General features: G+C 44.7%; 1 protein-coding gene across 2 annotated transcripts; it reads right to left on the bottom strand.

The window, feature by feature from the left end:
* Positions 1-2,858: 2,858 nt before the first annotated feature.
* LOC139382897 (inositol-trisphosphate 3-kinase C-like) lies at positions 2,859-23,219 on the bottom strand. Of its 2 annotated transcripts, XM_071127158.1 has the most exons (8): positions 23,099-23,219; positions 15,453-16,825; positions 6,822-6,918; positions 6,457-6,670; positions 6,145-6,349; positions 5,821-5,922; positions 5,650-5,721; positions 2,859-4,980 (listed from the first exon to the last, which is right to left on the bottom strand). In XM_071127158.1, exons 2-8 carry the CDS (start codon positions 16,650-16,652, stop codon positions 4,771-4,773), a joined length of 2,100 nt encoding a protein of 699 aa, XP_070983259.1. In that variant the 5' UTR covers positions 16,653-16,825; positions 23,099-23,219; the 3' UTR covers positions 2,859-4,770. The 2 variants fall into 2 exon arrangements, with proteins under 2 accessions (XP_070983259.1, XP_070983260.1); XM_071127159.1 differs by lacking the exons at positions 15,453-16,825; positions 23,099-23,219 and adding an exon at positions 10,312-10,549.
* Between the last annotated feature and the right edge of the window lie 1,358 nt (positions 23,220-24,577).

Below are 24,577 nucleotides of genomic sequence, written 5' to 3'. Positions count from 1 at the left end.
GGTATTTCAATGGAGCACCTACAGCTGTCTCGGGCCAAGCAAGAAGAAGCTGTACCAGGCCATAGCGGCAGGAAAGACCTCTGCCGAGGGGGATCACTCAGAGGCCCAGTGCTGCTCAGAGGGAGAGCAGGTGAGGCTCACTGTCTACATAAAAATAAGTTATCAGACAAGTGTTGCAGATTAAAGCTATTTAAGATCTGCATCATGGCGGTTGGAAAATCACTGGAAGAGTTCTGCAGGTAGCCTAACGGTTAAGAGCTTTGGGCCAGTAACCGAAAGGTTGCTGGTTGGAATTCCAACGCTGACTAGGTGAGAAAATATGTCTGTGCCCTTGAGCAAGGCACTTAATCTGTAATTGCTCCTGTAATTCACTCTAGATAAGAACATCTGCTAAATGACTAAAATATCTACACCGTTCACACTTGTGGTGAGTGTGTCATTTATTTTAAATGTTTAATCGGGCCTACAGATTATGGAATGGAATGGGGTCATCAGTTGCAAAATGGGTAACACTCTCCACCTTTATAGTCAGTGGACTGGGGTGGGGGTGTTCTGCACCTGGGTGTTCAGTTTAGAACCGTTTCTGTCCATGAAAGCAGCACTGTTGTGATCATGTGGGAGTTGCCACTACAAATAGAACACAAATGCAAGAAAAGAGATGACGCTCTGAGCTATACCATCAAGACCAAGCTACTACTGTGATATATCCATTGTTCAATAACTCATTTGTTACCAGCTGGCAGTAAGAAAGTCTGTTTTGTGGTGTGGCTGACTGTTTTATGGTTGATGTAGTTTCAGGAAAGCCCTGCAGTGGATGCTGTTCAACAAGTATGTGCCTTCCCTCATCCAAGACAGCCCACATTAAGTCACGTAAAGCTTGATTTCGGCTTTTCAAAATGTAGCATTCCTCCATTGAAGGAATCACTGATCTAATACTTGTGAATTAATCTTTCTTGATGTCTTTTGTTGGTAGTTTTGTCATTAAATGTGATGTTATACTTCCTAAGGTACATACATACCCCTGTCTGAGGTGTGTGTGTTTTTACGTGTAGATGTGGTCTGGTGGATCTATGGATGGCAGGTCACCTACCACAGCCCCCTCAGTGTTTCCATGGAGACCATAGTCCAGACAGCGATGGACAGGGGCTACACAGTACAGGGGGAGATGTTCTCAGGTAATGCTTTAGCCATCTGTGCTGCATACACTGAACAACCACAGAGCTGTACTGTATTAGTGAGGCTAGTGTGTGTGTTTTATCCGGGGTTAAAGCACCCTGGCTTCCCACCCTGTCTGCACTCACCTCTCCAAAGGTTCCGTTAACTTGGTCCCCAGCTGCTGACTGGGCATTCTGGGACCTCAAGCTCCGCTTCACCACTGCTCCCATATTGGTTCATCCTGATCTGTCCCGTCAGTTCATGGTGGAGGCCGATGCTTCGGGAGTGGGGGCTGTCCTGTCCCAGGATTTTGCTCTGGACCCCAAGTTACATCCCTGTGGCTTCTCCCGTCGCCTAAATGCCAGGAGAGGAACTACGATGTGGGGAATTGTGAGCTTCTTGCGGTGAAGATGGTGTTGGAGGAGTGGAGACACTGGTTGGAGGGGGCGGAACATCCGTTCATTGTGTGGGCGGACCGCAAGAACATGCTGAGCACTTGTTGGCTGCGTTTCCTTCACTCTGAGGTCAGGTGATTGTAGAGACTAGGTCATCTGATGCAGCACTCCATCACTTTCCTTCTTGGTCAAATAGGCCTTACACAAATAGGCCTTCGTCCCACTAAGCGCAAACCAGATTGGATGGTGTATCGCTGCAGAATGCTGTGGTAGCCAGTCTGGCTAAGTGTGCCTTGAATTCTAAATAAATCACTGACAGTGTCACCAGCAAAGCACTCCCACACCTCCTGCTCCATGCTTCATGGTGGGAACCACACAGGCAGAGATCATCCGTGCACCTACTCTGCGTCTCACAAAGACACGGCAGTTGGAACCAAAAATCTCAAATTTGGACTCATCAGACCAAAGGGCAGATTTCCACCGATCCAATGTCCATTGCTTGTGTTTCTTGGCCGAAGCAAGTCTCTTATTAGTGTTCTTTAGTAGTGGTTTCTTTGCAGCAATCCAACCATGAAGACTTGTTTCACGCAGTCTCCTCTAAACAGTTGATGTTGAGATGTGTCTGTTACTTGAACTCTGAAGCATTTATTTGGGCTGCAATTTGAGATGCAGTGAACTCTAATGAACTTGTCCTCTGCAGCAGAGGTATCTCTGGGTCTACCTTTCCTGTGGTGGTCCTCGTGAGAGCCAGTTTCATCACAGCGCTTGATGGTTTTTGCAACTGCTCTTGTAGAAACTTTCTGGATTGACTGAGCATCATGTCTTAAAGTAATGGACTGTTTCTCTTTGCTTATTTGAGCTGTTCTTGTCATAATATGGACTTAGCCCTATTTGGTAAAAGACCATCTTCTGTATACCACCCCTACCTTGTCACAACAACTGATTGGCTCAACGCATTAAGGAAAGAAATTCCACAAATTGACTTAAGACACACCTGTAATGGAAATGCACTCCAGGTGACTACCTCATGAAGCTGGTTGAGAGAATGCCAAGAGTGTGCAAAGCTATTAAGACAAAGGGTGGCTACTTTGAAGAATCTAAAATAGATTTTGATTTAACACTTTTTTGGCTACTACATGAATCCACGTGTTATTTCATAGTTTTGATGTTGTCACTATTAGTCTACAATGTAAAAATAAAGAAACACTCAAATGAGTCGGTGTCAACTTTTGTATGGGAGTGTAAAAACATTTTCTATCAATACGATTCATACTTCTGATGTTTGGTGTTGAATGAGACGACACAGGGTTTCAGATTAGAAAGACTTGAGCTCTTAGTTCCAGTTTATTGCAATCAATGGTATTCTAGACAGAGAGCAGGGACCAGTCTCAATCCTCTGAACACTCGTATTTGTGCTCTTGCAATGCACTGTCTCCTGAAGTACAGCACAGAGGAAAGGCTTATCCAAACTATATAACATCTTAGGCTTTCCCAACCCTATTACAGTCCAGCGCTCAGCCACACACAAACAACCCAAACAGTCAGAAAGCCAGTAACTATCAGGTTAAGATGAAGAAGAGGATACATGGTAAGATAATAGTTTGTAAACAATATATTGTTCCAGAATGTGTTTTTATGGTGTGAGATGTCAACAGAAGAAACATAATTCCATGATGTCAATGCTGACAGTCACACACAGAGCGCCTCCATTTTCTAGACATAGAAATCTACACACACACCATAAAGACACACAGTGTTGTCTATGTAGGAAGACTTGGATGGGAATGTTGGCTGACAGATCTACAAATCCAGTGACAAGTCTGACGTGTGGATGAACGTGTCATAACAAACAGTAGGTCATTCATTCCAGTTTCAGGTGACTTGTTCAAATAGTCATTTCAGTTGTCAGGCCAATCGTTGCCCATTCCAGAAAAATGTATGAACCGAACTGAAGGGTCACAACTATGCAGATTGATCAACTTCCGTTCACCAGAAAATGGTTTGCTTATAAGAACCTTGGACACCAGAGTGAATCCATATTCAGAGACACAGAGGCAGGGCTAGCTTTGTTCAATGGCTTTTGTGAGGAACCCATTTGTGCAATACAGTCTAGTTAGCCATGACCACCAAGTCATGTGCCCACTAGGAGAGAAAATAAAGAAAAAAACATGAATAAGATCCATTAGTCCAGTGGTTCCCAATCATTTGCGGTTACTATAGCAACAGCTGAATTTTGCTCTGCCCAGAGTACCCCCCTTATGTACTTTTTTACCAGTAAGCCTATGGTCTCATTAAATATTCTCAAGTACCCCCCTGTGGATCGACCAAGTACCCGCAGGGGTCCTAGTAACCCTGGTTGGGAACCACTGTTAGTTTATCTGCTGGGTCAACTCTGCCAAATCAGACACCACACGGGGTCAGACAGAGCCAATCAACAGCCTCCAGTTTTCACCAGGTGTCAATCCAATTTACAAAAAACAAATTGTTACAGACTTTGGGTCAGCTCTCCAGCAAACTTTGGAATGATATATAAAAAAATAATCTGCCTCCAATCACAAAATCTAGGCACAGAAAAAGTACAAAGTGTAAAGAGGCTACTCGTGAAGGAAAACAGATGAAATAAAACTGTATTTACATTAAAAGGCAAAGTACCAGATAAAGTTTACATATACCGCTTTTTTTCCAGTGTTTCTAGTGTTGACAAATATATAAAATAGTTTAAAAAAAAGCATAAAGTCAAGTGGTCCATAATGAAAATAAAAATGTTCTCCATTGGTCACTTGAGGAGGATATATCCCATTGGAAAGGTTCAGTACATTATCATCCTACTCGTGATAATATGAAGGAACAGTAGTGTGTCCGTGTGTGTGTCCATGTGTGCGTGCTGCTGTGATAGTTGACGTCATAGCTCTTATAATAATGAGAGAGGTTGATGAGGGATGACAACACTAGTTGTGTGGACAGGTTTCCTCACTGGCTAAAGAGCGTCCACCATGTTCTGTGCGCTCCTCCGTTTGCCTCTTTCAATGTCATCCTTCTTTCCTTTCCCCTCCATCTCACCAGTCTCACATCTAGTTTGGGTAATGACCCGTTCCATTTGTTCTTCCCCACTTTCATTCTCCATCTGTGACTAGGATGAGAGTGTTCTCTCCATCCTCCTCCTCCTCCTCTCTCTCTTCCAGGCCATCCCTTTGTGCTCTCTCACACGGCCCGCTCTTTCTCAGCGGCTGGGGGGGAGCATGGTACTGAGAATGTCTATGAGGTTGTCCAGACCCCACAGGTAGCCATCCTCGCAGTTGCCCTCAATCCAGGGGGTCCGGTGGTCCAAGGTGAGGGGGGCAGGCAGGGGCACCGTTTTCCCAAAGTCTATCATCCACACACGGGCCTGGCCTGACGCATCGTGCACAAACAGCAGGGAGCTGCCCACCACCTGGGAGAAAACAGGACATTTGAGTTCAGTCTGTCAGTGAGAGTGTTCGTTTGTGATTTAAAGCTGCACTACGCAGAAATCGCTCCGCCATGTCCTGGTTACTAAAATTCTAATAGTTCGCTTAATTTGGAAGACACTTTTCAGTTGAATGCATTCAGTTGTACAACTAACTAGGTATCTGCCTTTCCCTTAATTCATTTCAGTTTGTGAGACAAAACAAGCATGTATAGTGTAGAGAATCATTGTAGCATCTAAACCACTGAAATATATTGTCTATTACCAACAAAAATATTGTATTTTAAGCTGGTGTACAAAACTGAAAGTAAAAACGAAATTTAAGAATGGGACGCATCGAAATAGTGCACATAGAACAGATCTACCGCTTCTTAGACTTGCTTTCAATGAGGATGACAGATCTATAACTATTTCTATTTCAATTTGGTCCAGCAGCCCAAAAAGTTACATATTGCAGGTTTAATAAGGAATTTGAATCATGTTCATATCAATCACATTTAATCATAATCCAGAAAACAGGTTTGTTGAGGGAAAGTACTCATGCCAAACTTTACTATAAATATTGTCTTCATTTACCACTAGTAAGTAAAGCAGAGTACTATGGGTACAGAGAAGTGGGAAGTAGTATAGGATGTGAGTGAGTGTGTGGGTTACCTCATGTGTTCTGAAGAACTGTGACTTCTCCAGCACAGATCGCAGCTCCTCCAGACGTTGCAGGTAGACTTTCTACCAGAGAGAGAACGAGAGACAAACAGTCAAATAGATATTCAATCTGAAGGGACTGAGTAGGTCCCCCTAGAACTCAAGTTCCCTAGAAACACGTACCAGGATCTGAATGTTCCCATCAACAAAATCTCCCAGGGCCTGCATGACCTGCTCCCGGTGTTTGGTCTTCTTAAAGTTGGTGTTGCACGTCCCATCCGCTCTCTGCAGATCACAAAATACACACAAGTAATTATTGATGAAGTTAAATTATTATTCGTTTTTTTAGTGAAGTAAGCTTTATGTGACATATTTTTGAGTGCTGACCCATCACACCCATTTCCTTGTCTTATTGTTAATTTATTTTGCCCATAAGTTTGAAACACTAAAAATAATTTCTCAATCCCCTCATTTAGACCCCGAGTTGAACCCAGTGGGCCCCCTGACCTTGATGCCCTCGATGCGGAAGCCCAGGGTGGCAGTGGAGCTGAGGGTCTCTCTCCACTGCATGTATCTGGGCTTCAGGATGCCTTGTTGGGCCCTCTCCTGATCTGTAGGGGCCCCAGGGTCCACGGCCACCATCTTCTCATACATGTCCCTACGGAGCCGTGGACGCTCCCTGGCCTTCAGTAGCTCCTCCGCCAGGTAAGTCCTGATTGGACAGGGAAAAACCGGGTTAGTGAGCCAGTTCATCATCTAACAGCGGAGTTATCTAACAATAGTAATCTCCTCTCCGGCATTGGTCCTGGAGAGCCTCACCTGCTGCCCATCTTGCAATCCATGATGGAGGGAGAGTCAAAGTCAGCCAGGAGGTCGTCCATTAGGTTGTAGTCCTGTTCGTCCCTCTGAACCACGCCGTAGTAGCCAGGGACATAGGGCCGCAGAATGTCCCCCATCAGCTTCGACAGGCACAGCTGCTCACACTCACAGTAGCGCTTCAACAAACGCCCATACTCCCCCGCCTGGAAGTTACCTACGAGACAGAGGGAGGGGACAAGTGAGTGACAGAGGAAAAGAAAGTGAGAAATACTGAGAGAGAGAGAGAGAGAGAGAGACCACTAGAGAGAAAGAGAGAGAGCGAGCTAGAGCAATAGAGAGAGAGTGTGAAAGGGAGTGGTGTATACCTGCATGCCCGGCGAGCTGCACCCAGGGATAACGCTTGTTCAAGGACACGAAGGGAGACCAGTGCACCATAGTTTTCAGCTTCTGCCATTGCTTGGTCTGGGAAGGAGAGAAGCAACAAAATGGGTTACACACCACCAGTCAGCTAAACTAGTGGTTTACATATGGTCATTCCGACTCATTCTTACTTGGCCACAGCAGAAAACTGGATAGAAATGTTGCAGTGGGTAAGACCATTTGAGGTTGATCTAAAAGGACACACACACACACACACACACAACCGGAGGCACGGAGTGAGGTCCCAGCTCGTGTGAGCCAAGGCCAGGTACCCCCCCCCCCCCCATTCAAAAATATTGACCAGAAACGTCACACTGGTTCCGCGGTAACAAAAATATAACGTTCCTGGCCTACACAGGAACACTATGTGCAAGTTTGATTGAGTAAGTGTGTGAGTCTGCGGGTGTGTGTGTGTAGTTAGTTTATCTTTATTGGGAAAACATAGCAAGGTCACTATGCAAGAGAGTTTGACGCAAGCAAGCAGAGAGGAGAACACACAGCATCGATTGCACACACACACCACTGATTAGGAAATGATACTATGTGTGGGAAATCACTGGAAGGAGACAGAGAGAGAGATAGGGACAGAGAGACAAGGAGAGAGCAAAGGTAGGGCATAGACAAAACGTTTGAGGAAAAAAAAAAAGAGAGGAGAAAGAAGATGGGAGGCAGAGGTCATCATAGAGGTAATTGAGTGGAAGGACAGGGCGTCATAAACCCATATTTTATGATCATTTACAACCCTCGGACTGCTAAAGAACACATGCCCCACTACACTCCAGCCCAGTACAACCAAGCAACCCCAGCCAATGTTTGTCTGTCTGCCTCCTCCGCACCCACACATTCTTTACACTGGACTGCTGAAATGTTGTGCTGAATACAGAGCGAGGTAAGAGGAGAAACACAGGCCAGAGGCCGTATTCATTCAATATCTGAGCAGCAGTGCTGATCTAGGATCTGTCCATATAATCCTATTCATTATTAAAATCGGAGACGCTTTGTGGATACGGCCCCTGAAGTTGTGCTGAATACATGGTGAAGAACAGAGACAGCGCAGGCTAGTAGTTTGAGTCCCGGGTCAATGTCAACAGAGACTTCCGAGCTCTAAAAGCTCTTTACCAGCTTAACCCTGACCTCAGAGCAGAAACACACAAAAGTGTACAGTCATCCACACACATACCTGCATACTGAAAACATTGCAAAATGAAGACAAAGCCCAGAAGGAAAAGTGCAAAGAGGCAGAGATCAATGTGACAGGTGAACGATGAGCTAGCTCCACAGTGGCACAGCACTAATCTGCAGGGGGGAATCCAGCTAAGTCAACCACTTTATCATTCTCTCCTTCTGTCCCTCTCGGAGCTGAGCATTGGGTGCTGGGTGTCACTACAGGGTGTCCGGAGAGGAACGGGTCATCAAAGCAGGGCTATACCCCCCCTAAATGGCTCTTTTACTCCTCTCATCCACTCGTTTATCTCCCACTCGCTCTCTCTCCAGCGGTTCAGGCCAGACAGTTTAATGAATGGCCCGGGGGAAATCTATTCGATTTCACCGCCTCCTCCCACCTCCATTATTACCTGACCTGAATGACCCTGGAGAGAATAATCTGCCCTTCGTTCTCTTTTTACTTCTCCTTTTCCCTTCCTCAAAGTATTACTCCCTTTCTCCTGCCTTCACTCACTGCTTCCCGCTGTTGTTATCCTAATCCTGCTCTATTTTCCTCCTGCTCCTCCACTACAAAACAGCAGAGCTCTGTTGTTATCCTAATCCCGCTCCATTTTCCTCCTGCTCCTCCACTACAAAACAGCCGAGCTCTGTTGTTATCCTAATCCTGCTCTATTTTCCTCCTGCTCCTCCACTACAAAACAGCAGAGCTCTGTTGTTATCCTAATCCCGGTCCATTTTCCTCCTGCTCCTCCACTACAAAACAGCCGAGCTCTGTTGTTATCCTAATCCTGCTCTATTTTCCTCCTGCTCCTCCACTACAAAACAGCCGAGCTCTGTTGTTATCCTAATCCCGCTCTATTTTCCTCCTGCTCCTCCACTACAAAACAGCAGGGCTCTGTTGTTATCCTAATCCCGCTCTATTTTCCTCCTGCTCCTCCACTACAAAACAGCATTGCTCTGTCCCTCTGCCGCCTCCCTCTATCCTTACCCCAGTCTTTTCTTCCCTTCATCCTACACTACGTTCTTGGAATGTGTCTTGACTCCTGTCATAATGACAGCAGCCATGAAACACACACACACACACACACACACATTATCAGTAGTGACATTCTGGACGTCAGTGTTGGCCGCAAGAGGAACACAAAAGCTCTGTTCTGACCACGAGGTCAAGAACTAAAGGTCGTGAAGCTGTGACCCTACTGACCTACAGCCCTAGTGTCTATTCTGACAGCAGCCGTCATCATAAATCTCCCTGGCTTACCACCGCCTTAGCCCAGATAGAGACAACGCAAACGTCAACTCAGAGAACCTTACTAAAACACCTACGACAAAAACAGCTTTTCATAATATAGACAGATCCTAGGTGTTAAACCTGCTCAAATAAATATACAATCATCAAATTGTGTGTTGAACTTTAATGGACCCAATACACACCTGACCCAGCCTACAGACACACAAAGACAACTCTCCTTCTACCTGTCCATACTAGCTAATGCCAAAGCAGCTAGATAATCCTTCTACAGACAGAAACCAACACCTGCCCAGACCTGCCTCAACTGGAGAGGACAGGGTTTGTAGCAGCACTTCCACACATACCTGTGTGGATCAGCACAGAGAGAGGAGATACGGTGTACCTGCCCACCTCGTACCTAATCCTAGAGAGAAACACAGCCTTACATACTGGATGTACACCAGGGGCACGTTCAGCAGGACGCAACGTTTTGGAACGTTCAGTTAGCAATGCGCTATGTAGAACAAACATGCCTCTCTGACTAGTACAATAAGGAATCACATCGGCTCTATTTGTGGCATTTCTATCTGCAACGTTCAATGTGGCCCTACATCCCAGCCCACAAGGACAGTCTTCACCTGTCCACACCTAAGGTTATTATATCTATGACTAGAAGACTATTGTTATCGGACTTCAACTCCTCGCTATACTATACTTAAGCAATAAAGACGGAGGGCGTGTGGTATACAGCCAATAGGCATGACGTAATGCAGATGGCATATACCACAAACCCCCGAGATGCCTTATTGATATTATAGACTGGTTACCAATGTAATTAGAAGAGTAAAAATACAATTGTGTCATACCAGAGGTATACGAGCTGATATACCACGGCTTTCAGCCAATCATTCAGGGCTCACACCACACAGTTTATATTGTATGTAAACCTGTCCTCACCTGTTGGCATCCAGCTCCAATCTCAACTCTTCCCAACAGCATATCTAATCTAGTATGTCTAATCCGTTTGTCTCATCTCTTACCTGGCAGACGGAGCAGTAGTGGAGCAGCAGACCGGCGCTGACACAGGCACACACAGACACAGAGGGGAGGTGAGAGTGTAGCCAGTCCCACACACTCCGCGCCATCAGTACAGGTTCTCCAAACGAGACCGCCACGAGCATCCGGCGCTCCATCGGACTGTCCCTCAGTTAGCCTAGAGGGGTTAGCATTTAGCCTTGCCCCTCTGTCTGTCCCTGTTAGCCTAGCGTGAGCATTTAGCCCTACCTATGACTGTTAGAAGGGCTGTAGCTCAATGCTACAGAGGCCATCTGTCCCTCAGTTAGCCCTGCAGCATTCGCAGTCAGCCAATGCAATTGCCTGGCTTTGTTAACTTGTGTTGTCTGGTAAACATCCCCTCTCGTGTGAGGTTACATTATAATCCCTCTCCTACTGAGTCCTCCCCCCCCTGCCTTCTCTTTAACACCAACTGATCTCTGTCCTCTCTGCAGCATTTTGTCACTCCTCTCTTATAGTATCACCGTCTCCCTACCTGGTGTTACTTCTCCCTCCCAGGTCTCGTGCTCGCTCGTCAACTCGTCACTCTCCCTCACACTAATCCGTCACTCGGCGCTACATTTTCCCCTCTCCCCAAGTTTGGTGACCTCTGTCTCCCCTTTTATCAATTTTCCCCTCTCCATGTTTTTTTCCACACCCTCTCCATGTTTTTTTCCACACCACACCAACTGTCTTTCTGATATCAGAGTCCTCTCACAATCTGCTGTAGCAGTCTCTCTCTAATCCCCGCAATCAGCCCATCCTGGGCCTGTGTCCTCAGAAAGACAGAGTCCCCAGTGACAGGCACGTCTCTAATACCCAGAGAGAAAGGGCCTCTTCACTCTGCACTACTTTGATGACACACACTAGTCCCAGGAAATGTACTTCTGTAGTGTAGAGAGAGACAGAGCGATTCAAGATCTCTCTGTTAGAGACCCCCCCCAGTAGTATAGCGTATAGACAATGGCTCTCCCACACCACATGTCCCTAAAATAAATACCTTAACCAGCAGACAGCATTTTTTCCCCCTCTGTTAACTAAACTGAAAATGTAAGGATTTCAATATATCAAAACATTTTAGACAGACAGGCAGGCAGGCAGGCAGACAGGCAGGCAGGCAGAAAAAAATAAAAAAATTGTGGGGCAAAGACAGCTTTCAAGTGTGAGTATGATGCAAAAGACATCGACCTAACGTAGCCAATTCTGTTTTATGGGAGTCATCATGCTGGAGCCAAAGTGAATTACTAGATTGGATATTCAGAGGAAAACATTTCTAAATACCCCTAAGCACTAACCTCACTTTTGCTCGCTTTCTTTAAAAAAAAATGGATTCTATGGAACCCAGGACTCCTTGGAAAACAGTAGCATTTGTTACAGAGTGGGCTATCCTGACTAAATAAAGACTATTTAAATCCACTAGAGTACTATATAGCTCCCTCTAAAACCTTTCCCTGCAGTCCTGTTCCTCTTTGTCCCTCAGAGAAACTCCTCAGACACATAAGCCCAGAGAGAAAGAGAGAGAGAAAAACACAGGCAGGTGGCTATTGTAAATAGCTTTTGATTTATAAAAAGGGGTACGCCCTGTTTTACTGCTCACAACATCAGCGTGTCACTGCTGTAGTCTTTAAAATATATCCTCCAGCGATTTTTTTTTATATATATATTTTTTTTAACTGTTGAAAAGCAATATCCCACACTAAAAGGGTCAAATAATATATCTTCAGCATATGTTTTGTAGACCGCTGCAAACTTCAAGGAGTAGGGCATTGAAGGAGTTGGTCTGATGGGAATCTGTGATGTCGCGGCCTTCCCCCTTGCTTGAGGAACAACAGAGAAGCATTAGAGAACAAAAGAGAAAAGCCTCTCTCTCCACTTGTGCCATGGCATAACTGACTTGGACCACCTATTGAGATGTGCTTTTTGTTAAGTAAATCTTGGGATATCGTTTATCCACAGTAAAAAGTTGAGTAAACGGACATCTTACTCTTAGGTGTGATGCTGCTCTTTTTCCAGGCCTCGTTTACATGTAAACCACATCCCCTTCATTCTGCTCTGGGTGGCATGAGCAGCACAGCTCAACCACAGCCCAGTTAACACACACAACAAAACAAAGTCTGACACAAATGTGTGTTTTAATGCTTGTGTGGACACTTACAAGTATGTGTAAGAGTGTTTGTGTGTGTGTGTATGCATGTTCGAGTGTGGCAACTTTGCCATCGTGACTTGCATAATGTGAGATTATCAACGAGTTGTTCTTGTGTGTGTGCGCGTATGTGCAGTATGTGCTGTACGTGTGTTGTGGGATATATTGTAGAGTGTGTGTAGGGAGGGTACTTTATCCTCCTCCACTTATTTATATTTTCCTCTGCCTTCTGTTCCACTGCCTGTGTATCAGGGGGAAACCCAGTGCTGTGCTACAAGGCTAAACGGGGGGGGGGGCTATTGTCAGAGAAATGAAGGGATGATGTAGGCAGAAAGAGACTATGAAAAGATGTCAAAAGTAATGTGTTATATTTAAGAAGATACATTCAAAATACAGACCAGAGAGAAAAAAAAAGAAAAAAAAAAGAGAAACAGCACCATATATGGCAATGATGTCGCCTAGCAACAACTGCCTGCAGCCCAATTTTCCATGACACTCTGAGATGGCATCAGAGTGTGTAGTGTCTGAGTGTGTGCCTTCAACTCTAAATATGCAGTGTGAGCAGGCAAGTATCTACAATGTACGTCATTGAGCAAAGTGTAACAACTGGTTTGGCCACACTTTGAAAGTGTACAATTAGCCAATAACAACCAAAGCCCTAATACTATCACAACCAACACTCGCCTCAGTGCTGCCGTATCACACCAGCTAGATCCAAAATGGACATCCAGTACACTCACTATGTTCCAGATATTCAGTCATAACAGTAGTGTGGGAGGGACTTATAACATGGGAACTGCTGACATGCCCTCTCATCCAGACTAAATTCAAACATTAACATGGCACACACACACACAGATATGGAAATATCTGGACTCACAGAAGATAAAGCAAATTAGAGAAAGCAAATGAGGGAGGAAAAGAGAGCGACAAAGTAGGTAGAAAGAGAGCTATGGCTAAGTATCGGAATTCAGGATGTTTGGGTACATTATTTTTAAGGCTCACTCTCTCCACACATTGACTCACACACACACAGTATAGAAACCCACTGGAGCACACACAATGTGAGAGTGAGTCACTCACAGCAATGTCATCTAAATAGGTCAGTCATTATGTGTTATTTGGAAGACCATCTCCCTTTTCTGAGACATGAAGAAATGAAGACTGAACATATGTTCTCCTGAAGTAGTTTCTCTCATAAAACACGTTGATTACAACAACTATGCACTCCGAGAGAGAGAAAGTAACAGGGAGAGAGAAAGTATGTGTGCTGGTGAAATGTAACATGTATACATTCTAGTATTTCCACACAGTGGTGACTTCCAGGATTCACACCATTCTTGTTCAGGGAGAGAGCTTGCCCGCGTTTCAATTGGTCCATTTCTAGGAAAGACATCCTGTTTTTGAGCTCATGTCATTCCAAGCATTTCTGGTCAGGGCGCATCAAAGGCCTCTGACTGGGGAGGGAAACATACCACTGTAAAAAGGTTAGAGCTGGTTCGTACACGGGTCAAAACAAGAACATCTTGGGGTTCAGCAAATGACCCCGTGTTTATCAAGACGAGCTCATTAGTGACAATCTCAGCTAAGGGTCATAGTGGTGGGAGTCATGAGTAAAGGGGTCACTTAGGAGTGAAAGGGACTTCATTGGTGAACCTCAAATCAACATTTATTTGTCACATACACATGGTTAGCAGATGTTAATGCGAGTGTAGCGAAATGCTTGTGCTTCTAGTTCCGACAATGTAGTAATAACCAACAAGTAATCTAGCTAACAATTCCAAAACTACTACCTTATAGACACAAGTGTAAGGGGATAAAGAATATGTACATAAAGATATATGAATGAGTGATGGTACAGAGCGGCATAGGCAAGATACAGTAGATGGTATTGAGTGCAGTATATACATATGAGATGAGTATGTAAACAAAGTGGCATAGTTAAAGTGGCTAGTGATACATGTATTACATAAAGATGCAGTAGATGATATAGAGTACAGTATATACATATACATATGAGATGAATAATGTAGGGTATGTAAACATTATATTAGGTAGCATTGTTTAAAGTGACTAGTGATATATTTTACATCATTTCCCACCTATTTATTGGCTTAGGTGTATTATGTAAGCGACACCACAGGTTCACCTAGCTCAGCTGATTTCCACCATATTGTTTACAACCAACTGATCTATGTGTAAATACAACTGAACTCCTTCAGGCTAAATATTCACCACACACCCTGTGGTAGGAGCACAGGGGCTTGGTGGCTTTGTGTGTGTGAGACGTTTGAGTTTCAGATATGTTATCTAGGAGTTGATCTGACATAGAGAATTGTGTGTGTGTGTGTGTGATTGACATGCAGTCTGTAAGTCAACAATGGAGTTGTGGTTCTGGAACATCCATTATCAGTGAATGTCTGCTCATTAGGGCATCATTTCAAATCATAGTGCATCTCTTCTGCATAAATGGAAAAAGACTGCCTTATATCAATAGCATGAGTGCATACAGTAGGCTACAAATGTACCATGGAAGTGTGTGTACAGAAAGTAGTCTAACACCCAGAGTACACCCGGATAAATTATTTTGTGTAGAGGTGCTGACTAACACCGTATAAACTGCAAGCTATAAAAAATAGTTTATATATAAAAACTCCCAAAAACTGATTGGGTAAACCAACAACATTTTACCCTGAAGGAGGAACAGCAATGCTGAAATGTTGGTGGTTTACCCAATCAATTACTGGGAGTTTATATCGGCGCTATGCTCTTGATTTATTCGTGTGCAGAAAGTAAACAATAGGGCTGTGTTTAAGTATGTGCCCATCCATGGCACTTCTGGCCAACATTTAGGACCGACTATAGCCAAAGAGTTTAACATAATACTAATGGGTGTTTTTGTATGTAACTTCATACAGAAGATAAACCTCTAGTCAGCACACCACCAGATTTTATGCACAAACAAATTAAGGATGACACACTCACCCCCATTCCTTCGTCTGGACTGCCCAGCATGTTGCAAATGACTGGGGACAGGCTGGACTCGATGTCGCTGCCGGTGAAGTCATCCTCGGACTCCTCAAACGACGAGGCGGAGGATACGCAGCCGGCGGAGGACGAGTTGGAGAGCTTTCGGCGAAAGCGCATCAGCGCCGGGGAGCCTCCACAGCCACTGTCCGAGCAGGGGGACTCATCATCGGCGTTTGGATCCAGGGATGATCCACCGACTCCGAGTTCCATGGTCCTTGGGTCTAGTGTTTCCTGAGTCCGACTGGGGCTTGGATCTCTGGTTATAATAAGCTTTGGGATAGTACCAGGGAAACGTTGGCTACCTAGTGGACTTTGGACCTGTCCGTGTGGCTGTTTTGGAGAGTTAGTCGAGGGGTCCTCCTGGATCGCCGACTCAACCGGACAACCGCCTTGTTCATTTTTCCTGACAGCTTCGGGCTCACAAGAAGCAGCGAGAAAGTTCGATTTGGTCATTTCTAACTCTGTGTGTGGTATATCATACCCGATCGGTTCTGACACGCCACTTGTCAGAGGTTCGTCCAAACGCAAGCTCAGTGATGCCAGGGTCAGTTTTAAATTATCCTCTCCAGATATGCGCCAATGGACTGAACCACCCGGTGGTACAGCCCCCGATATCGCCCTGACCTCGGAGGCAACCCCATCCTGTTTATCAAATCCGAATGGCTTGTTTTCCATGGCACAAGACGGGGCACTCCAGACATGATCCTCCCCAGTTGTTTTTGGGCTGCTGCGCTGCGTAACCACGCAGCGGGTTCTTTCGAATCCTCTGGCCAGCGTATCCAAGCCTTTCGCATCGAAGGAAGAGTCGGCCGCTCCCTTGCTCACAGCGTCACTGTCGAGAGCCTGAATATTTTCATAATGAATTCGAGATGGGTATTCGGCGACCGGGGTGGTGTAGTCCACTACCTCCGACTCTGTCTGGCCTCTAATCAACTTTCCTCGCCCGTGACCACGAAGGGTTTCCGAATCTCCAGATCCTATTACAAGCCCTACCTCCGGTTGACCTGTGCCTGGCGAAGGCAACTGCTTCGTTTTCATCAGATTCCTGTAAAACCGGTCACCCCTTCGCTCCACGCTGGTAAATCTGCAGATAGGGAGTCGTTTGGCTGTCTCAGTTGGTTTCCAGTACGAGAGACCAGAACGCGTTTGACCCATTCTGTACACGGTAGTAGTAGCGCACAAGTCACACCTTCCCGAGATGTTTTCAATTTGAAACAATTCTCACTGTGCTACAAAGTAACACATGAGTCACGTGCTCCACTCATTGTTGCCAATGGTAAATGACAATTATAGGAAAATGTTGATGAAAGTGTTTGAATATTCCATATCTGCAAGAAAAAACAAACAGTTTTAGAATATTTTGCCAAAACACTTCACATAAGCTACTGTACTGCTTTCCATTTGGTCTTATCTATGTCATATTGCAATAAACAACTTTAAAACAAGCTCATAAAAAAAAGGTACACGGTGCACATTTTTGCTTTCATTAAAAGAGATGTGAAATTGATGTTCGGTGTGAAGGGTGAACATGTCAATATTTTATTTTTATCTTTATTTAACCAGGCAAGTCAGTTAAGAACAAATTCTTATTTTCAATGACGGCCTAGGAACAGTGGGTTAACTGCCTGTTGGTACAAAAACAGGAAAACTTTATTTTTTTGTGCCATTTGAGGCCAATAACTTGAGCTATATTGCTTTGCTCATGTTTTTGTATTTAGTATTTATTATGGATGGGGGCGGCAGGTAGCCTAGTGGTTGGAGCGTTGGGCCAGTAACCGTTAAGGTTGCTGGATCGAATCCCCAAGATGGGAGAAGGTAAAGAAAATCTGTAGTTCTTCTCCTGAACTAGGCAGTTAACCCACTGTACCCCGGTAGGCCCTCATTGTAAATAAGAATTTGTTCTTAACTGACCTACCCCATTAGCTGCTGCTAAGGCATTAGCTACTCTTCCTGGGGTCCAGCAAAATTAAGGCAGTTACACAATGCAGCACTCCATCACTCTCCTTGGTCAAATAGCCCTTACACAGTCTGGAGGTGTTTTGGGTCATTGTTCTGTTGGAGGAAAAAAATATATCCCATCTGGTTTGCACTTAGTAGGACTGGCATATCTCTGCAGAATGCTGTGGTAGCCATGCTAGTTAAGTGTGCCTTGTATTCTAAATAAATCACTGACAGTGTCCCCAACAAAGCACTCCCACACCTCCTCCTCCATGCTTCATGGTGGGAACCATACATGCAGAGATCAACCTACTCTGCGTCTCAAAGAAGACACAATGGTTGGAACCGAAAATCTCAAATTTGGACTCATCAGACCAAAGGACAGATTTCCACCAGTTCAATGTCCATTGTTTGTGTTTCTTGGCCCAAGCAAGTCTCTTCTTCTTATTGGTGTCCTTTAGTAGTGGTTTGTGGCCATGAAGGCCTGATTCATGCAGTCTCCTCTGAACAGTTGATGTTGAGATGTGTCTGTTACTTGAACTCCGTGAAGCATTTATTTGGGCTGCAGTCTGAGGCTGGTAACTATAATGAACTTATCCTTTGCAGCAGAGGTAACTCTGGTTCTTCCTTTCCTGTGGCGGTCCTCATGAGAACCAGTTTCATCATAGCGCTTGATGGTTTTTGCAACTGCTCTTGAAGAAACTTTCAAAGTTCTTGAAATGTTCTGGATTGATTGAGCTTCATGTCTCAAAGTACATCATTACTTTAAGAGAGTGTTAATGTATTGTCCCCAGCACAAGGTGCACCTGTGTAATGATCATGCTGTTTAATCAGCTTCTTGATATGCCACGCCTGTCAGGTGTGGGATGTAAACACATTTGTGCACAACATTGAGAAATAAGCTTTTTGTGCATATAGAACATTTGTGGGATCTTTTATTTCAGCTCATGAACCCAACACTTTGCATGTTTCTAAGCACCAAGAATTTCTAAGCAAACAGCTGGAGGTAGGGCTTTCTCACATAGAGCTCCATTTTTATGGAATATTCTGCCTACCCATGTGAGAGACGCAAACTCGGTCTCAACCTTTAAGTCTTTACTGAAGACTCATCTCTTCAGCGGGTCATATGATTGAGTGTAGTCTGGCCCAGGAGCGAAGGTGAACGGAAAGGCTCTGGAGCAACGAACCGCCCTTGCTGTCTCTGCCTGGCCGGTTCCCCTCTCTCCACTGGGATTCTCTGCCTCTAACCCTGTTACAAGGGGCTGAGTCACTGGCTTACTAGGGCTCCTTGATACCGTCCCTAGGAGGGGTGCGCCACTTGAGTGGGTTGAGTCACTGATGTGATCTTCCTGTCTGGGTTGGCGCCCCCCCTTGGGTTGTGCCGTGGCGGAGATCTTTGAGGCTATACTCGGCCTTGTCTCAGGATGGTAAGTTGGTGGTTGAAGATATCCCTCTAGTGGTGTGGGGGCTGTGCTTTGGCAAAGTGGGTGGGGTTATATCCTTCCTGTTTGGCCCTGTCCGGGGGTGTCCTCGGGTTGGGGCCACAGTGTCTCCTGACCCCTCCTGTCTCAGCCTCCAGTATTTATGCTGCAGTAGTTAGTGTCGGGGGGCTAGGGTCAGTTTGTTATATCTGGAGTACTTCTCCTGTCCTATCCGGTGTCCTGTGTGAATTTAAGTATGCTCTCTCTAATTCTCTCTTTCTTTCTCTCTCTCTGAGGACCTGAGCCCTAGGACCATGCTTCAGGACTACCTGACATGATGACTCCTTGCTGTCCCCAGTCCACCTGGCCGTGCTGGTGCTCCAGTTTCAACTGTTCTGCCTGTGATTATTATTATTTGACCATGCTGGTCATTTATGAACATTTGAACATCTTGGCCATATTCTGTTATAATCTCCACCCGGCACAGCCAGAAGAGGACTGGCCACCCCACATAGCCTGGTTCCTCTCTAGGTTTCTTCCTAGGTTTTGGCCTTTCTAGGGAGTTTTTCCTAGCCACCGTGCTTCTCCACCTGCATTGCTTGCTGTTTGGGGTTTTAGGCTGGGTTTCTGTACAGCACTTTGAGATATTAGCTGATGTACGAAGGGCTATATAAATACATTTGATTTGATGTTGTGTTTACATTTTGTTCAGTATAGTATCTCTGCCTAGAGGATCTCCTGGAATACAAGCTTAATTGGCGTCAGCAAGGCCACAGGACCCAGGCTCACGTTGATGTGACTTCACTTCATCTAGATTGATCTATCTGACGACTTTCGTAAGCAGCATCAGGAACCTAATTAGGCAGCTGTAGCTAATATCACCTTCTACCAAAGATGGAAAAGGAAGCAAGACATCCCACTGTTTTTCAATGGAAGTCAATGAACTAAGCAGAACTAATCGCATTCGTTTTTAATGGGAGAGCCACCCTGTTAAGTAGACCAGAACTTACCATTTTGTACAGTGGTAAATGGCCTGAGTGAACTATCTTAAATTATCCACCATCGTTGCTTCTACAATGCTGCCCACATTTCTGCTGCCCCTCCAGTAAACCTAACGGAGCAGGCGTAAAAAATGGTGTTTCTCTCTTTCTGGTCCTGACTTAAACATTTTAGGCAGGTTCTCTTCTGCACTGTTCAACCAATCCAGTAGATTTGGAGCAGGAGTTAAGTTGGATTGTCGCCTTGTTGATGTCCAAAAGTGGAAGTCAGGTCACAGGCTCTCTTTCGATTTCACATGAAAACCGGACGCATCCGGTTTTTGTGGCCCTTCGGTGTTGCAATGTCACAATACATAGCATAATAAAGCTGTAAACCATTAGTCTATAAGGAAGATCTGAGGGGGTTTTCACTGTTCCATGTATTTTCTTTAACATGAAAAGCTTCTAAGTGGAAGTTAATGAGATGAAACAACAATGCCGACAGGCAAAGACGACATGTCAATTTCCCCTAGCATCAAATCAGCAGAGAGAGTGAAGTAGTAGTTTGCGTCACACCGAATCTAAGTTTGCGTCACACCGAATCCCCTACAGTAGGGATGGGCAATCTTGATGGGGGGGGGGGGGGGGGGGACCACAAAGAAACCAAACTCATCCGTTGCCCATCCCTGCCCTACATAATAGACAGAATCTAGGACATTGGAAGGAGGTCAGTTCAGTTTCTAGTTTGGGACTCGTTGTAACACTGATGTGTCTTTTACCACACATTGTAATAGGGAAATGTAATATGACTAAAGTTCATATTTGGTTTGTAGTGATCAACACAATGTTTAGCATATTTGGAGTTTCTGTTAATCACCATTTCCAGTGTTCTATTTGTGACACTCAAGATGCGGATTGATGGTCACTAGACTTGATGCTAAAAGTTATGGATTATACTCATATCTGTTGATAGCGATAGACGCCAGACTGGAGGTACAAGAACACACGGATTATTCACTGTTGTATTGATAACATTTTGTGAACGCTGATTCTGTAGCAGTTGACAAAGTCACTGCCTTTTTGTTGACTTCCTACAAGCCTCTCGGGCTGGTGTTTGATTAATGGATCAACTGTTTGTTGCAATGTGACCTGCTGACCCAGGTTCCACAATAGAAAAGAGACCTGCGTTTTTCCACATGTGGATTTGAATAGTCCTATGCATCATGCCAAGACAATACACTGACTCATAATCATGCGGTCTGACTAGATTGTCCAGACCGAATGAGAGCAGCATGACAGTAGAAACCCTGTCAAGTCAGGAAGGAGTGCTTAGGCACAGGAAATGAGATGGGAAGGAAAATAATGGAAAGATTTGCTCATGCAACCTCCACACACACACTCACAAACCACACACACACACACACACACAAACTGATCTGGGCATAATGAATAAGTGGCAGTGAATCACACAAGGATGACAACAACACTGCGCTGCGTTGACACACCCCTCACGGATAGGGATGTTGCAATGTCCTTTTAGGGAAACTGTTCATTCCATATTGCTGCATGTGGAGGAAACTCCAGAGATTAACACACATCACCGATGGTGAGATAAATTTAGCAACCAAACAGCCACCACAAAATAACCCAGTATGGTCATAAAGATTAATGATGAACACAACCAGTTAGCCTAATGTAACAGGTTGAAGGTTGTAGCCACTACGACACCTTGTTTAACAAGGTGAGGTCCTCAGATAAATGTATATACTACTAAACATGAACAAAACACAGGTTCTTCACATCAGGGATGGAGCATGGAAATGATAAGACATATTGCACATGTCAAACATGATCTTCAGCGCTATCGCTCGAACATCAAGCTCTCCAATAGTTAGATTCAATAAAGATTTGAAAAGTACATAGTTGAGGAAGGAATACTCAGGAAGACTGAGAGAGGATCTGGAGGGAGAAGGGCAGTAGTACTCTCTTCACTGCCTCAGCATATGACACCTTCTGTACTACTCTGATCTTGGCAAACCTCAAACTGCCTTTCTCTCACCGGACATTTCTGATGTCCAGCACCATGGGTTAAAACACACTTATTCCATTTATACTACACCTTCCTTTGTCTCGTGCCCTCTTACACACTTCTCACATCTAGAAATATCCCTCTTACACACTGCTGCAACATGACACCTAAAACAACGTAATGGATTTGTGACAAAAGCTCTCATGGGATAGCTGACACATCCTAACTTGACCTTGTCAGCTTGATTCGGCATCAAAACTCAGGACAGACAGTGTCTTCTCTGTTTTACTACCCTCTCCACCAGGTCTGCTTCACACGAAAAGGCGGGTGTCACAGACACCGGGAATCCTCCATTATTAGTTGATCCTCCTTAACGCCACCCCAGTTATCACTCCTTTCAACTGAGCCCTGCTCGGGAGAGCAAAGCAAGTCCGTTTATTTTGGCACGTGATGCGGAGCGCCTGCTCCCTCTGGAGGGAAGAAACAAAGAATCATCACGAGTCCACTTCGAGTTACTTTCACCGAGTCAACAGTCCCCACCCTCTTCATCACCCAACCTAACACCACATATGGATCAGTCAGAAGGAAAGGATCCATTCTCTCCAAAAAATCTCCCTCCCACTGGGCCAAAAAGCATCTATCATCATCGGGATGAGGCTCGAACTCCGGTCTTCACCGCACCTGCCACCGCATCGACAAATGTATTTGTATATATTCATCCTCACTCTCGTCAGGTTAAACTTCTGAGCTACCCCCTTTTTTGGGGGTGCTTACCGCCAATCTTCCACACCACACCGCTTCCCTCTACTCCTTTTCCTTCTTCCTCTCTTTCCAAAAATGTCCAAATCTCCACGCTCCTTCTGATCCTTCAGCCACTGTTGTAGCAAACTGTTCAAATAGTTATTGCGGCCATGTCACGTCAACACAAAAAGCTCGATCACTGGACATTTATACTCAAAACCCCACCCCACACTCACAGGAAGCACCTGGAACAAATTACAATTAAGTGACGCATGTCACTCTAAGATATACACACTATGATGATCACAATAAATGTTATAAGATACATATAGGTTACAGTAATTGAAACACATGAAATCCATGGTCAACTGGTATACTGATGAGCAGAGAGCCAAAGATCAATAAGAGATAGAATAGGCTACAAAGCACCATGAAAAAACAACTACTTCTCCAAAAAGCATCAGACTTTCTCCATAAACTGAAACGAAAACTCACCATCAGTCAAGTGTCTGCCAATAACCTGTTGGTTGTATAAAAGTGCCTAGCCTGGTTGTGTGATGCCAAACCAATGATGCTTCTCCTTGCTTGTTAGGCTGGGAACGTAGAGTCTTAGTGTGATATCTACTGTATCTGTATCTGGGTGTGGAAGGGATGTCAATGCGGCTTATCTGTTTGCTGTGAATGTGCAATATGGTGAGGTAAGAGCATGTGGTTAAAGTGATAGAGGAAGCACATGTCAAAATACTTGCTCACTGAACATGGAGTGTTTAAGTTGCTCTTCTTCTTCTTCTTCTATGGTATTATGGCTGTCCGCAAACATATGTTAGAGGTGCATGCTGTCACCCACTGTACAGGGTAGTATACGAGATTTAAAAAAAATGTATACTAATATTGTTCCCAAATAACTAACAAAAGACAAAGAAACAAAAGCAAAAATCAATGTACTTCTTCAGTCAAATTCAAAGGTCAACTCCGAGCCCTATAGGCTCTGGGGCCTGAAAAGGAAGAGCGTCTTTGGACAGTATTCCTTGCGATGTTTCGGCTGTGAAGTCCTGGAGACCTAATAACTTTTCAGCCGTAAATACAATTATGGCCAACTTCGTGGACTTCTTGTTGTTTTAGGCAGTACAATTAATCACGTGCAATAAATGTCACAAAATCCATCTTCACGATCAGCATGTCAGTTTACCTCAACTGTCGAACGACACTGAATCTCCACAGGCTGCGGGGCATCCACTGCCATATCTTCAGTTTCACTAGCTCCTATTTTGCGTACCTCCTTGTAGGAGACGTGCGGTACAGCCATGACCCTTGCCAGTTCAAACTCCTTTACCCTTAACCGGGCACTCCGGGGAATTGGGAATGTGATTTCCAGCACAATTGCAACGCCGTACATCCTCAGATTCTTCATTCCTTCAACACACACTTGATACGTGGCCATACCTTTTGCAATTTCGGCAAAACACGGCTTGGACATGAAAGCACTCACTGCATATCTCACATATCCCCGCTTCACATGTGAAGGGAGATACTCTTCGTCAAACATCAATAATACCAACAGGCTTTCCCATCTTTTTCAATCCAATGCACGGTTCAGACAGCGTGCTCCAACTACTCCTGATATGTTCCTCCCTAAACCACAAGGCCTCAAAATCCAATGCGACATGAGAGATTACACCTTTTAACGATGCTCTGCTCCAAAAATCGAGACTCTCCACTTCATTTGTCGATAGTTTATAGAGCCTTAATGCCTTTTCCTTCTGGTCTTTCGGGCACAGAAGAAGTTAAAACAAAACCACTTCTGGTCTCTCTGACCAACTCCACCTTTCCTAATGCATCTTTTACCATCCTTGATACTTCAAAATGGATCTCCCCCCAAAAAAGCATTATTGCTAGTGAATCGTACTCCAACCAAAAACCTATGCTCATTTACAACTTTAGCCCCCTTCTGTTCCATTTCCTTCATCACAGTCT

The sequence above is a fragment of the Oncorhynchus clarkii genome, chromosome 24 (genome assembly GCF_045791955.1).
Source record: "Oncorhynchus clarkii lewisi isolate Uvic-CL-2024 chromosome 24, UVic_Ocla_1.0, whole genome shotgun sequence".
NCBI lineage: Eukaryota > Metazoa > Chordata > Actinopteri > Salmoniformes > Salmonidae > Oncorhynchus > Oncorhynchus clarkii.
Note: the sequence above shows the minus strand (reverse complement) of the source record. Positions and strands in the feature narration are given on the sequence as shown.

What these genes read in the sequence shown, in the direction of transcription:
- LOC139382897 (XM_071127158.1), bottom strand. Translation starts at nt 16,652, where the DNA reads ATGGGTCAAACGCGTTCTGGTCTCTCGTACTGGAAACCAACTGAGACA. An exon ending in GATTGCAAGATGGGCAGCAG is followed by an intron (nt 6,350 to 6,456) that starts GTGAGGCTCTCC and finishes CTGTCCAATCAG; the next exon opens with GACTTACCTGGCGGAGGAGC. An exon ending in ATGGGAACATTCAGATCCTG is followed by an intron (nt 5,722 to 5,820) that starts GTACGTGTTTCT and finishes TCTCTCTGGTAG; the next exon opens with AAAGTCTACCTGCAACGTCT.